The sequence below is a fragment of the Schistocerca gregaria genome, chromosome 1, assembly GCF_023897955.1.
Source record: "Schistocerca gregaria isolate iqSchGreg1 chromosome 1, iqSchGreg1.2, whole genome shotgun sequence".
Lineage (NCBI taxonomy): Eukaryota > Metazoa > Arthropoda > Insecta > Orthoptera > Acrididae > Schistocerca > Schistocerca gregaria.
In genome coordinates this window covers 373,563,144-373,578,740 of record NC_064920.1, presented here as the reverse complement: position 1 = coordinate 373,578,740, position 15,597 = coordinate 373,563,144, and the positions used below count along the sequence as shown (strand labels likewise).

Below are 15,597 nucleotides of genomic sequence, written 5' to 3'. Positions count from 1 at the left end.
ACATCTTGCTGACATGAATCCCATCTTTATTAATTACTAATGAAAATCCCTCCCAAATGCTGCTATGAACACCATCTTTCACACTCAGGATATGTTCTTTCGTGTCAAGTTAGGTTTCACATTCTCCTTCATCTCAGGGTGACGCACCTTGATCCTGCCGCAAGTGACTGAGCAGTGACTGGGTTACTAGAGAAGATGGTCAGGTCATTTCAGCATGGGATGCTGAAAAGAGTGTGAAGAAAGTAGAGTGCAGTTGCTCTACACCTCCAAAATGACTGTATTATCGTATGGCAGATTTTTGTGGAATTATATGTACCAAATAATTTGAGTGAGATAAATACGAGACAGAGACCTCCGGTGGTTAGTCCATGAGATTTCTGTGATGCTCGGCACAGCAATTTGAAAAAATCAAGTGCTCGGTCGATATTGGCCCAAAGAGAGGGAAGGGTTCACATTCCACCAGTAAGTCATGTTGAGTGTCTCCTGCAAGCGTGGTATTACTTGAGTACATACATTTCACAGAATGCAGGACTCTATATTAAGCAAAATTTCGATGATTCTAGTAAAATAGATTGAAGAAAGCCTAAATGAGGCAATACTTCCAAAATTCTTTATGAAAAGCCAAGAAATTAAAACAAAGAGAAGAAAGTGCAGAAAGATGGGAAGCTGATTGGATAGTGAAAAGCTTTCTCAGAGGAAGCATTTTCTTAATTTAGGTGAATAGTCTCCTCTGAAGGACACTGTAGATAATGAGTACTTCCGTGAATAGTACAAATAAATGAAGTTTCTTAGCAATGTAAGTCTCCCTAACATTTAAAGCATTATCCACACCTTCTTTCTTGCAGTGGAGAATTACTCTAGAACAGGCTGTTCAAGTTCGTATGCCCACTCGGGATCATGCAGGCAAGCTCAGACATAGATGGACAGGAGTGGACAAATAACCGGTGCACAGGCAGTCTTGCTGCCAGGCTGTAGCTTACGCAGTCATACTCAAGTGGCCGATCTCAGTTGTTCACAGGGGCCCTTGCCCAATGGGATAGCATTGGAAAAGCCTGCCCTAGAGTGGTAGTACAATCTGTAGAGCTATAATGTGACATTTTTCATTCAGACAATACAAAAATAAAAACTGATTTGATGTGCTGTTGATGACAGAACCTGAAAATACCTTGAATTAGTAGAATAAAAGAATTGGAGGTGATGGAATAAGTAAGTGAGCAGAGAACTATACCAGGGTTGCCACAGGTTCTGGAAATCGGGGAATTTCAAATGTGTCTGTGAAATCAGGGAAATTTGAAAAAAATAAAAAACTGAAAAATCTAGTTTTTGTCTCAGTAGATGAAAGGGTTTGAAAATATAAAAATATGGCATTTCATTCTTTTGATCGCTATTTTTAATTTTCTATTACCGGATTCAGGCTAGTTGTCCATCTTCCGATCATATATTGCAGTTACAGAGTAACTTGTCACTACAGAACTATCGGTACTCTGTTACGACAGCTTTATGACAGAGAACCGATAGTTCTGTAGTGACAAGTTACTCTGTAACTGCAATATATGATCTGAAGATGGGCAGCTAGCCTGAAACCGGTAATAGAAAATTAAAAATAGCGATCAAAAGACTGAAATGCCATATTTTTATTTAATGAACGATCACGGAAATCCCATTAAGACAATCACATCTAGTTTTGATAAAAATGAAAGGGTTTGTTTACTGAGGTGTCATGCATAATCACTGGCTGGGTGCAGCTGAACACATGCACTGCTTCTCTACTCCCTCATTACTACTTCCTCTCCCCTTCCTACCACTCCCCTCAGCTTACAGTCAGTGCTGTCGCCACTAGCCTTGAAGCTGCAGACGAGAGCAGGGAGGTGTGAGGAGTGGTTTGTTTGGATCTGGTTCTTAGAGACTGTAAATGCAGCGGCCAGAGGTGGCGGTCGTGTGTGTGTGTGTGTGTGTGTGTGTGTGTGTGTGTGTGTGTGTGTTGTGTCTGAGTGATTGTGTGAATGTATGTGCACTCTCACTTTCTGACAAAGGGTATGGCCAAACATTTAGTTGCAAGAGTGTGTGTGTGTCTTTTCTACGCGCCTGTCTGCAGCTCAGTGATCATTTTTATGGTGAGTTGCTACCTGTCGTCATCGTTATTGATTATCAGAGTATTTGCACAAGTTATCTGTTGCATGGATTGAACGCAATTGTCCTATTTCATGAACATGGTGTCTGTGACTCCTGAATAGCTGGCCACACTAGTGAATTTCCACAACAGGTGAAAACTGCAGGCAATTTCTGCAGGTATCTCTAATGAAACGGGCCTGCTGATGTGAAGCCCATCCTTTCCCTCTAATGTGTGTGTTCTGCACATCACGTCTAGTCTCACCAACCTGCCCGCAGGCCGGGTCTGTTTGTGTGTGGCGTAATGCAGTGGATTTTTGTGGTTTATCCATGGTCAGGTGAATACTGGGTTATAAATACAAAAATCAAATAGGGTTAATGCAGGAGTAGGTTTAATAATGAATAAAAAGAATAGGAGTGCAGATAAGCTACTACGAATAGCGTTGTAAATGCATTATTGTAACCAAGATAGACACGAAGCCCACACCCACCATAGTAGTAAAAGTCCATATGCCAACTAGCTCCGCAGGTTGTGAAGAGATTGAAGAAATGTATGATGCAATAAAAGAAATTATTCAGATAGTTAAGGGAGATGAAAATTTAATAACCATGGGGAACTGGAATTGAGAAGTATGGAAGGAAGAGGAGGAATAGTAGTAGGTGAGTATGTACTGGGGGTAAGAAGTGAAAGAGGAAGCCACCTGGAAGAATTTGGTTTAAGAATCATGAAAGAAGGTTGTATATGTGGAAGAGGCCTGGAGACACTGGAAGATTTCAGATAGATTATATAATGGTAACACTGAGATTTAGGAACCGGGTTTTAAATTGTAAGACAGATGTGGACTCTGACCACAATTTATTGGTTATGAACTGTAGATTAAAACTGAAGAAACTGCAAAAAGTTAAGAATTTAAGGAGATGGAACCTGGATAAACTGAAAGAACCAGAGGCTGTAGAGTGTTTCAGGAAGAGCATTAGTGAATGATTGACGGGAACAGGAAAAAGAAATACAGTAGAAGAAGAATGGGTAGCTCTGAGAGATGAAATAGTGAAGGCAGCAGAGAATCAAGTAAGTAATAAGATGAGGGCTAGTAGAAATCCTTGGGTAACAGATGAGATATTGAATTTAATTGACGAAAGGAGAAAATATCAAAAATGATCCCAAAGAAAGCAGGTGTTGACAGGTGTGAAAATTACCGAACTATCAGTTTAATAAGTCATGGCTGCAAAATACTAACACAAATTCTTTACAGACAAATAGAAAAACTGGTAGAAACTGACCTTGGGGAACGTCAGTTTGGATTCCGTAGAAATGTTGGAACGTACGAGGCAATACTGACCCTATGACTTTTCTTAGAAGATAGATTAAGGAAAGTCAAACATACTTTTCTAGCATTTGTAGACTTAGAGAAATGTTTTGACAATGTTGACTGGAATATTCTCTTTCAAATTCTGAAGGTCCCAGGGGTAAAATATGAGAGCGAAATGTTATTTACAATTTGTACAGAAACCAGACTACACTCATGAGAGTTGAGGTGCATGAAAGGAAAGCAGTGGTTGATATAGGAGTAAGACAGGATTGTAGCCTATCCCTGATGTTGTTTAGTCTGCATATTGAGCAAGCAGTAAAGGAAACGAAAGACAAATTTGGAGTAGGAATTAAAATCCGTGGAGAAGAAATAAAAACTTTGAGGTTTGCTGATGACATTTAATTCTGTCAGAGACATCAAAGGATCTGGAGGAGCAGTTAAACGGAATGGACAGTGTCTTGAAAGGAGGATATAAGATGAACATCGGCAAAAGCAAAATGAGGATAATGGAATGTAACTGGATTAAATCGGGTAATGCTGAGGGAATTAGATTAGGAAATGACACACCTGAGTAGATAAGTTTTGCTATTTGGGGAGCAAAATAACTGATAACAGTTGAAGTAGAGCAGATATAAAATGTAGACTGGCTAAGACATTGAAAGCATTTCTGAAGAAGAGAAATTTGTTTACATCAAGGATAGATTTAAGTGTCGGGAAGTCTTTTCTGAAATTATTTGTGTGGAGTGTAGCCATGTATGGAAGTGAAACATGAACGATAAATAGTTTAGACAACAAGAGAATAGAAGCTTTCAAACTCTGGTGCTACAGAAGAATGCTGAAGATTAGATGAGTTGATCACGTAATGAGGAGGTACTGAATAGAATGGGAAAGAAGAGGAATTTGTGCCACAATCTGAGTAAAAGAAGGAATTGATTTGTAGGACACATTTTGAGGCATCAAGGGATCACCAATTTAGTATTGGAGGTCATAAATCGTAGAAGTAGATGAAGAAATGAATACACTAAGCAGGTTCAGAAGGATGTAGGTTGCAGTAGTTACTCGGAGATGAAGCATCTTGCACAGGATAGAGTAGCATGGAGAGCTGCGTAAAACCTGTCTGTGACATGAAGACCATGACAACAACAACAACAACCATGAACCCAGGAATGCAGTTCACTCAGCAGGCCAGAGGTGATGGATTTCAGAAATTCTGACTGTCTCACCACAAGTACATCTACATTTATACTCCGCAACTGTGTGTGGCGGAGGGAGGTCCAGTGGACTTTCCTCTGTTGAGTGATTCCAGTTGCTTTTCTATTCCTTGGACACTTATTTCGATGTCAGCTATTTTTCGTTTGTGCGAGGATTTAGAGAAGGAACTGCAGTGCGGTCTTCCTCTGTGAAACAGCTTTGGAAAAAGGTGTTTAGTATTTCAGCTTTACGTGTGTCATCCTCTGTTTCAATGCCATCATCATCCATCCAATGCCATTTTGGCATTTCGAGCGTGGTTAATATATTAGACATGATGGACAGTAAGAAGAAGAAAATTGTGGCAATCGCTGGCGGTTTGCACGCTATGTGCTCAAATATTTCTCGAAAGAAAAATCACATAATATCTATAAAATAATAGATGTAACATTGTTCGTAATAACCAACAGTAATGAACATAGCAGAACCAACATTTTATTGGCAGTAACCTATATTGTTGGTTTACACAACTCTTCTCCAACTTACCCACTTCTTTCAAGAGGCTCCCCCCCCCCCCCCCCTCCATCCCCGAGGCTATTTCTGAAATTGTCTTAATGGAACACCCATACCATTTGGGGCTTGCTTTCTCCATCTAAAAACAGTTCATTACAAAAGATGTTGCTATTAGTACTTAAGATTTTTGCTCACATTAGGAGTCACTGTCTACTTGCAGGTTTTATTTAAATATTTCCTTGTTTGGCACTATTATTTCTTGTATCATAGCTACGAAGTACCTACTCTTGAGATTGCCCAAATCAGGGTATTTCACTTGGGGACACTCATGGCAACCATGTATACTAATAAAATCAAGATAATGAGCAGTTGTATTTTTGATGATTGTATGACATGGTGTCAATCAACACAGTGCAACTGTTGTTACTATCTGAAATTACTGCATTTGTGTCATCACAAGTTAACTGTAGAGGCACGATGCAATCAGACCTGTTTGGTAGTTTGAGGCACATTCATTTGACCTTTTCACTGAAATATGCACTAGCTCAAACTTAAGTTTACCCCCCCCCCCCCCCCCCCCCCCAATACCCAGCCACTCTTTGTGTTTGACTTCTTCACTGGAGCATTATAATCATGGAGATAGCATCTGCAGAAAAATGGCATATTGTTTTTGTTGGAAGATGTTCATGTTAAAGACTCATGTCATTGGATTGTTGTAAGTGAAGATATGTAACAGTAGCATTCTTCCACAAAATATTTACTGTATAGTATTCCTCTATTTATTGTTTGTTAATCTTAGCCTGAGGTATGTGCAAACAAAATTAATGACTTGCCTTGTTTTTCCTGTGCTTGCAGACAGTTCTTTAAGCATTATACTGAAACAGAATTGAATTAAGCTATCTCCTACTTACAATGCTACTACATATGGTGCAGTTACATTGGATGTTTCTAAACACTGTATAGCAATTATAAGTCGTCATAAAATTGTTTAAAACCATAATATCGGAAATCTTCATTTTAATGTGTGAGCTTTCAGCAATTGTGATTCAATTGCTGTTGATTTTTGTGTCTTGTAGAGATGGCTTGGAAGACCCTCTTGATGATCTGGGTATGGTACAGCAGCAGTTGGAGCAACTGTCAGTTATTGGACGCTGTGAGTACCAGAAGACATGCACACTATTAGTTCAACTGTTTGATCAGGCAGCTGGAGCCTACCAGGAGTTAATGTCAAATCCAAATTCTCAGCAGATTGACATTACCATACAGGAAGGTATGGTTACATCCACATAAATGTGCTGTCTTAATACATGCTCTTTCTCTGTGAACCTTTTAAATTATTTCCATGTTTTGTGTATAATAGTCATTTTGTTACAATTGTGGGAGAGAGACAATTATGAAAGAGAGACTATTGAAATCGTTTTTCACATTAGAGTAACCTTTTAAAGTAATTACTGAAGAAACATTTTTAATACATCACTATCAGAAGCAGTTCAAATAACACAAGAAATTTAGGGCCATGTGCACCTAATTATAGGCTTTCTTATTATTGCTTCTCAACGAGGTTGTGGAATTCTTCCCTTTGTTAATATTGTAATGGAATATCCTCTAGAGAGGGCATAAATAACAGTAGTAAAGGTAAAAACTTAACTGTATAGTTGAGACAGTGTGTTGCCAATAGGCACATGAACAAAACTGAAAATGTTGCGAAGCTCTTGTCATCATTCATCCAAGATGACTATAGAACATAAATACATGCATCCTCCCTGCCTCCCCCCCCCCCCCCTCCCCCCATTAACCATTGTCTTGATACCTTCATCACCACCCTATTAATCGAAACCCAAACTCATAGTTTCCTATCCACAGTCTTCCACTTGCTCTGCTCTATTTCTACGTTGTGTTCCCTTGCAGCCTCTCCCTCCTGGCTACTGGTCACATTTCCCTCCCTCTCCATTTCCTTCTTCCTCCCAACCCTCAACTTAACACTGTCCGTCAGCTATGAGGCTTGCTGATGACCAATTGCCTCACCTGAACATTGAGTGGTTATCTTTATTTCTTACATTATTTGTATTGTAACCAATACTTCCCAGTAACAGTTTATAAGTAGCACTTTTTGCATTGGTTTGCCACCAATGAAACTAAATGTCAAGATCTTCACAACATTTTCAGTTTTGTCCATGTGCCTTTCCATATTTTCCTTCATATTATGTTTTGGACAGATATTTTACTACTGGTAATTTATTGGGTCATGTACACATCTGTTTATGAAATTTTGTATAGAAAATGATCCCAAGAAAGTTAAGTACGGTAGTCCAGATAGTGATGGAAGAAGACATTTGTTTCCCTGTGTTTAGTGAAAGGTACTGTCTTTTCAGAATGTTAAACAAAGCAGATTCCTGTTACTTTATGATAATTTGCTTTGGGCTTGATTTCCTTTGTCCATTTTGTTATTCATCATTGATGACATAATATTTATTTGTTTATTGTTTGTATATTTTTATTGCCAATGAAAAATACAATTACATGTATGTGAAAATGGCATAAGCAATGTCAGGGTATATACACATACAAAAATAGACAATTAAATGATGACAAAATTAGAAATAGGTTTATTTAGAATTTATCGCCATAATATTTCTTCAGAGCATAAAAACAGTTTTGAATTAACCAATTCTTGGCAGAGCCCTTAAATTTTTTCAGCTCCAATCGCTTTATTGGGTGTGGTAGTTTGCTGAACAGCTTAGCTGATGTTGTCCTAAAACTGCTTTTTGTTTTGGAATAAAAACAGATTCTTTTTTTATACCATTACATTGCCTTGTGTTATGGCTTTGTACATTGGAATGTACAGTAAAATTGGTAAGTTTTTCTTCACGTATAAAAGACAGTGATAAATACATACATATGTTAATGTCATAACACTAAGCGTGTCGAATAAATTTCTACAGTGCCTTTTAGGTGAGACTTTGCAGACCAGTCTCACTGCTTTTTTTGTGCTTTAAAGAGGCATTTGGAGTAACAGTTGTTGCTCCATGAGATAGCCACTTAGGTAAGATGGGAATGCATATGGGCATAGTATGCAGAAAGCAGGGTTGCCTCATCTACTGTCTTTTGCAACTTTCTAATCGCAAAAAGAGAGTTGGAAATTTTTGACATCAAATAATTAATATGTGGCTGCAGCTGAGATTATAATGTAACATGGTGCCTAGGAACCTAATGAGTAGCTTTGCATTCTCTAAGGTTCTATTCTTGTAAGAAATATTTAATTTTCGCATTTTTTCTATATTCGTAGACAGTTTATTGGCGTTGCACCAGTCAGAGAGTATATCTGTTTTGAGTAAGGCAGTCTCATCAGTGTTGTTGTTGAGAGAACTGGATGCCATACTAAAACACACATCACCTGCATATAAATAGCACTTTGAAAAATCATTTCTTATATTGCTTGGAGGGTTGTTCATGTACAATATGAAGAGAAGGGCGTCCAAGACTGACCCTTGGAATAACTTGTTGAAGACAAGAGTTAATGTTTTATTGGATAAGTATGACTTGATCATTTCAGCAGCAAAAAAACTTTGTGCTTACATTAAATTTTCCTTTCTTTGCCTCAAGACAATTAGCTATGTAGTTCATAACATCATCACTAGTTCATAAATTTTTCCTAAATCCAAATTGACTAATAGAGAGTAGTTGATTATTTTTTTAAAAAAAAAGAAAAATAAATAAATGTTATTTGATCACACAATAAATTTTCAGTTACATTAGAGAAAACAGATACAAGTGAAACTGACCTGTAGTTGCTAGCCAAATTGTTGTCACCTTTTTTGTGGATTGGAATTACTTTGATGATCTGTTTTCCTGGAAAACAGCCCTCATCAAAACACTTATTAATTTCAAAGCACTTTTGCTATACCACAAAGTGCTCCTAAAATAGCGGGAACACCTCGAATTTATTTTATGAGCATAACATGATGTCATGGAAGCAACGTCATATACAACATAATCTGCTACTAAAAAATCATCCATAAAATGCTTGAAAAAGGCCTAGGGCCAAAATTGTATGATCATACAGGAAATAAAGAGAATGACAGCTGAAGGCTTCAAGAAATCTTTCAAAAACTTCATTGCAGCTGCGGATCCTATCACATTGAAAACTATGCAACTCTTAAGTTTCAGTATCTTGAAATTAATATTGTAGATGTCAAATTGATCACTCTAACTAAGTGAGAGAATGGCTGTATACACATCTTCAACTGAAACATGCTCAAAACGAAAAATATTTTGTTATATTTTTCATTTTATAGGCCACACCTAAATAATAGTTTGGTTCATATTTGCTATTGGGTATTTTATTTGCAGCATTGGTGACACTATTTACAAAATGATTATTAAAAGTATTTGCACTGATCTTGGATATAGTCGCAGAATATTTCCTACCTGGCACTGAATTGACATTAGTTATCTTCCATATTTGTGTAGGGTTATTAATAGCTTGTGCGAACAATTGGCAATTATATTCTACTTTAAATTCTCTGATGTCCATTCTGTATTTGAGTTTTAGTTGTTTATACCTTGTTCAGGCAAGTGGACAAGAGTACTTTGCTATGGAGTAGTATTTGAGGCACTGGTCTTTAAGTTTTTGTCATTATGGTTGTACCACCTTTTCATCTTTTTAGTAACTGATGCCCTAGCTGTTGTAACTGTTTTGTTCCTTAGTGGTAAGCCTAAATTAAATGCCCACAAGTAATCCAAAGAACCTATTGAAATGCTGTTCTGCCATATACACATAGCCAGTTTATTTGCATGAGATAGCCTAAAAATACAGGTGTGTTGTAGCCACTAATACTTCACTGAGTCTTATTCAACATGGATAACTCGGAATTATTGCTAATAACTGTTTCTATACTTAAATTGCGTAGTGATCAGAATAAAGTGTATCAGTAATGTTTGTATAATATTTTGAAGGATGACAGTATTAATAATAGTAGCTATTTATACAAGTTCCGCCATTTTATATGGCCAGGCCTAGTGATAATATTTTTGAGCATACTATGCATACCATAACTATTTATTAGGCTGTTTAGTTCTAAATTATTTGAATTACTCAGGTTGAAATCAGTATTAAAATCTGCCATTGTAATTACATTCTCTTTCATTAAGAATACCATAATAGTGTTCAAATCCTTAAAGAAATTTTTTCTTAATGTCTAACATTGGGGTTCCGTAAATACAAATAATTTCCATTTTATAAGGTACAACATAGCAGACATATACTTCAAAAATTTATTCAGAAGCTAAATATTTTGTTGTAGGCAGTGGTTCTAAAACTATAGTAACAGAGCCACCTCACTTTTTATTTGTCCGGCAAAAATGAGATGCTAGTTTAAAATTTGGGATACAAGCTAAATTAATGAGATCAGACTTCATCCAGTGTTCAGCTATACCAGTAATATCAAAGTTCTTTATGAAGCCAGTATGTACAGAATATCAAATTTATCTATTAACCCTTGAATGTTAAGAATCAGGACAGTCAGTAAAAACTTGATGTACAAAAATTCAGCAATGACATATGATACTACAGTAACCTCAGCACATGTTTGTTTGAATGGCACCCACAGTAATTGTCCTTGTTGCTGCAAATGTCGCATCATAAAACCTGTATCACTAGCACCATTAATTTAGGTGCATGTTACACGTTTAAAACTGTGTATATGTTCATGTAACGTAGCACTCAACTTACATCCTGCGATCACACAATGGTTAATGTGGGCATGACACTGCAGGCTGTGCTGTTACAAAAAAAACCGCAGACCCAAGCTCAGTGGGGGCAAAAGCTCTCCCATTGTGTTTTAAATTATTAGCGCATTTAAAGCAAGTCTTAAATAATTGTTGATGTCCATGTTTTAACAAATAAAAATATAAGTAGACTAGTGCAGGTTGTAAGGTAACAAGTTTTTTCAATCACTTTCCACTGATTTCAGTTTTTTTGTTTTCAAATTCCATTTTATCTGCTTGAAATCAAGTTCCATTTGGGAAATAAGTATTATGCTATGCAGTGTGGTTTCAGTAGCCTGAGACTGCAATTGTGTGTGTGTGTGTGTGTGTGTGTGTGTGTGTGTGTGTGTGTGTGTGTGTGTGTGTGTGTGTTCATCCGTCTGTCCATCCATCCATCCTCTATTGTTGGCGAAGGCTTTAATGGCTGAATGCTTTAATTGTGAGAGTCTTTTTGTTGTGCCTATCTGCAACTCAGCATCTCTGCTGTAGGATGAATAGCAACTTTCCTTTTCATAATATTGTTATATTCCATCCTGTATTTTCCATTGCTTGATATTATGCTATTACTTATGTGCAAAACTGTGCTGTTAATTTTTTGGAGTAAATAAATTTTCTATTACAGGAAGGCTTACGTGGTTAGTATACATCATAGGTTCAGCGATAGGAGGAAGAGTTTCATTCAATAGTAATGAAGAACATGATGCAATGGATGGAGAACTAGTCTGCAGGTATTTAACTGATCCACGTTGCTTTTCAATGTTAAAAATATGTACTTGTGTAAGTTAGCAGCTCTTCCTTATTCCATTCAAATAAGAGGCATTCCAGTCTTATTCATTATGTCATTAAGAACAACTTAATATGCAAAGGAGTTTTATCTTAACAGCAGTGTGTACACCATATTTAAGTTTTGTGGTGCATTAAATGTGTGTGGAATGCTGGAATTGGAGGAGATATTCACTTTGCTGATATTTGTCTGCAAGTCGCAGAAGCAAGCTTCTTAGTCTCCCACATAGCTTCTTGCCCCAAGGTTTCGTCAAGGTATAATGCAGCCTACCCAATTTACCTGCACAGATGTCGAAGGTAGCCGTTGCCACTGCTGAAAACTGGCTGAAAAAATTGTGCTGAAAGTATGCTATTGTCAGTAATGTAGTACACACCAAAACCTGAAGTTCAAACAGTTTAGTACCACATCAGTATTGTCATAAATACTTTTTATGCCCAGTTCAGGCCTCATTACTTCAGTTTGGTATAGATAAATTGATAGCCGTGTACTACACTCAGTATATATTATACAGTGGTTGTAGTGAGAGTGCAGTAACCTAGTGCCAACACCATAGTTTACTGTGCAAATGTGGCAAAAAATTGATCAAAAGAAGTCATGTAATAAATTGCTATATACAATGATAACACAATTTAGGCAGGATATTACTCTGTTCTTCAACCTGCATGGATGCATTAACGTCCGTTAGAAGTACCTAGTAAGACTTTGTTCTCACTGTACAACATAGTCATGATAGGTCATTGTCAAAGTTCAAAACAAACATGTACAAGTTCACATTAAAAGTAATTATCAAAAGTTGTCACTGAATTATTGAGTAATAAGTGGCTGGGCATGAAACATCTTGCGAATGAGGTACAATTATTATTGTTTAACATATCAGCAGGAGCGACTGGTGTACATTTTCCATGTTGGGGACATGGGTGTTACTTCAATTGTGGATTACAGAAACAGTTCCTGATTATAGATTAAGAAAAATAAATAGACACTGTTTTTCCTCTGCAATGTAATGAGTAAATGAAAGGTCATTTACTTGAATAAATGGCATATTGAAAATCATATATATATATATATATATATATATATATATATATATATATATATATATATATAAACAAAGATGATGTGACTTACCAAACGAAAGTGCTGGCAGGTCGATAGACACACAAACATACACACAAAATTCAAGCTTTCGCAACCAACGGTTTTTTCATCAGGAAAGAGGGAAGGAGAGGGAAAGACCAAAGGATGTGGGTTTTAAGGAAGAGGGTAAGGAGCCATTCCAATCCCGGGAGCGGAAAGACTTACCTTAGGGGGAAAAAAAGGACAGGTATACACACATATCCATCCGCACATACACAGACAAGCAGACATTTGTAAAGGCAAAGAGTTTTGAAAACTCTTTGCCTTTACAAATGTCTGCTTGTGTGTGTGTGTGTGTGTGTGTGTGTGTGTGTGTGTGTGTGTGTGTGTGTGTGTACCTGTCCTTTTTTTTCCCCCTAAGGTAAGTCTTTCCGCTCCCGGGATTGGAATGACTCCTTACCCTCTCCCTTAAAACCCACATCCTTTTGTCCTTCCCTCTACTTCCCTCTTTCCTGAAGAAGCAACCATTGGTTGCTAAAGCTTGAATTTTGTGTGTATGTTTGTGTTTGTTTGTGTGTCTATCGACCTGCCAGCACTTTTGTTTGGTAAGTCACATCAACAGAAACATCCCATGTGGGAAAAATATATCTAAAAACAAAGATATATATATAAATTTGTGGTTCATGGTGTGGGTTCCTGTTGTGTCCTAGTCCATGAACCACAGGCAATGTATGAGTGGCCAAGTAAGTGGTCCTGACAGTCGGGATACCAGTTACTTTGGAATGAGGCTGGGCATCTCGGACATATTGTGAGTCGTGGTCACCTTTGTGCTCATACGGCAAAGACTACCAAATCCACCGGTTAGTCCCTCAACCGTTAGGTGTAAAACTCAATGGGACTCGGGGCAAGTAAGGCTAGCAACCTGCTTCCCTGGTACTTTAAATATGATGCTGTGCAACAATCAGAGCAAAATACCTCGGACCTTTGGAGGTGACGGAGTCCCACCTCTAACTGACAAACCAGGGACTCCTAAGATATGACTTGGCAAACAAATGGTAATGAAATGGGGAGCTATTAACATCAATGGGGGCTACTCTGGGAAGAAGGTAGAGCTGTCAGAGGCTACAAGTAAGATGGGGCTGGACGTTTTAGCTGTTAGTGACATTCGGGTAAAGGGTGAGAAAGAACAGGAAGTGGGAGAATACAAGGTCTACCTGTCAGGAGCCAAAGCAGGAATAGCACAATGGGGTGTAGGGCTTTACATCAGGAAAGAAATGGAACCCAGTGTAGTTGCAATAAGGTATGTAAACGAACGACTGATGTGGATAGATTTGACAGTGTCTAGCAAGAAACTTAGGATTGTGTCAGTATATTCGCATTATGAAGGGACAGATCAAGATAAGATGGATAGTTTTTATGATGCACTCAGTGATGTAGTTGTTAGAGTAAAGGACAAGGACGGTGTTCTGCTCATGGGTGATTTTAATGCCAGGATTGGAAATCGAACAGAAGGGTATGAAAAGGTTATGGGTAAATTTGGAGAGGATATGGAGGCCAACAGGAACGGGAAACAACTCTTGGATTTCTGTTCCAGTATGGGCTTAGTAATCACAAACTCCTATTTTAAACATACGAACATTCACCGGTATACTTGGGAAGGTAGGGGAACAAATCTGTCATTGACTATATAATAACAGATCAGGAATTCAGGAAGGCTGTGAGGGACACACGTGTATTCAGGGGATTCTTTGATGACACTGATCATTATTTAATCTGCAGTGAAATTGGTATTGTGAGGCCGAAAGTGCAAGAGGTCAGGTCCATATGTAGGAGGATAAGAGTGGAGAAACTTCAGGGTAAGGAAATCAGGCACGAGTACATAACATTGATCTCAGAAAGGTACCAGGTAGTTGAATGTAGTCAATTACAGTCATTGGAAAAGGAATGGACAAGGTACAGGGACACTGTACTAGAAGTGGCTTGGAACAGTAGTGTGTAAAGGTAGGATGAAGCAAACAGCTTGGTGGAATGACACAGTCAAGGCAGCCTGTAAAAGGAAAAAGAAGGCGTATCAAAAATGGCTACATACTAGAACTCAGGTAGACAGAGAAAGTTATGTTGAAGAAAGAAACAAAGCCAAACAGATAATTGCAGCATCCAAGAAGACATCTTGGGAAGACTTCGGAAACAGGTTGGAGACTTTGGGTCAAGCTGCTGGAAAACCATTCTGGTGTGTAATTAGCAGTCTTTGAAAGGGAGGTAAGAAGGAAATGACAGGTATTTTGGACAGGTCAGGAAAACTGCTGGTGAATCCTGTGGATTCCTCGGGCAGATGGAGGGAATATTTTGAAGAGTTGCTCAACATAGGTGAAAATACGATCAGTAATGTTTCAGATTTCGATGTGCATTGGGATAGGAATGATGATAGAAATAGGATCACATTTGAGGAAGTGGAGAAAATGGTCAATAGATTGCAGTGCAATAAAGCAGCTGGGGTGGTTGAAATTAAGTCGGAAAGAGTGTAACAACTACAGAGGTATCTCTTTAATCGGCGTTGTGGGTAAAATCTTCTCAGGTATTGTTAAAAGGAAAGTGCGAGTATTAGTTGAGGACCAATTGGATGAAAATCAGTGTGGGTTTAGGCCTCTTAGAGGTTGTCAGGACCAGATCTTTAGCTTACGGCAAATAATGGAGAAGTGTTATGAGTGGAACAGAGAATTGTATTTATGCTTTATAGATCTAGAAAAGGCATATGGCCGGGTTCCTAGGAGGAAGTTATTGTCTGTTCTACGAGATTATGGAATAGGAGGCTAACTTTTGCAAGCAATTAAAGGTCTTTACATGGATAGT

At 37.9% G+C, this 15,597-nt stretch overlaps 1 protein-coding gene across 5 annotated transcripts in view; it reads left to right on the top strand.

The window, feature by feature from the left end:
• Positions 1-15,597, top strand: part of LOC126347079 (exportin-7) — a 214,861-nt gene that overhangs the window by 90,511 nt on the left and 108,753 nt on the right. For all 5 annotated transcript variants that reach the window (XM_050002240.1, XM_050002241.1, XM_050002243.1 and 2 more), the window contains exons 9-10: positions 6,197-6,390; positions 11,509-11,614. In XM_050002240.1, coding sequence (XP_049858197.1) covers positions 6,197-6,390; positions 11,509-11,614 — 300 coding nt within the window. The remainder of the gene's footprint in view (positions 1-6,196; positions 6,391-11,508; positions 11,615-15,597) is intronic.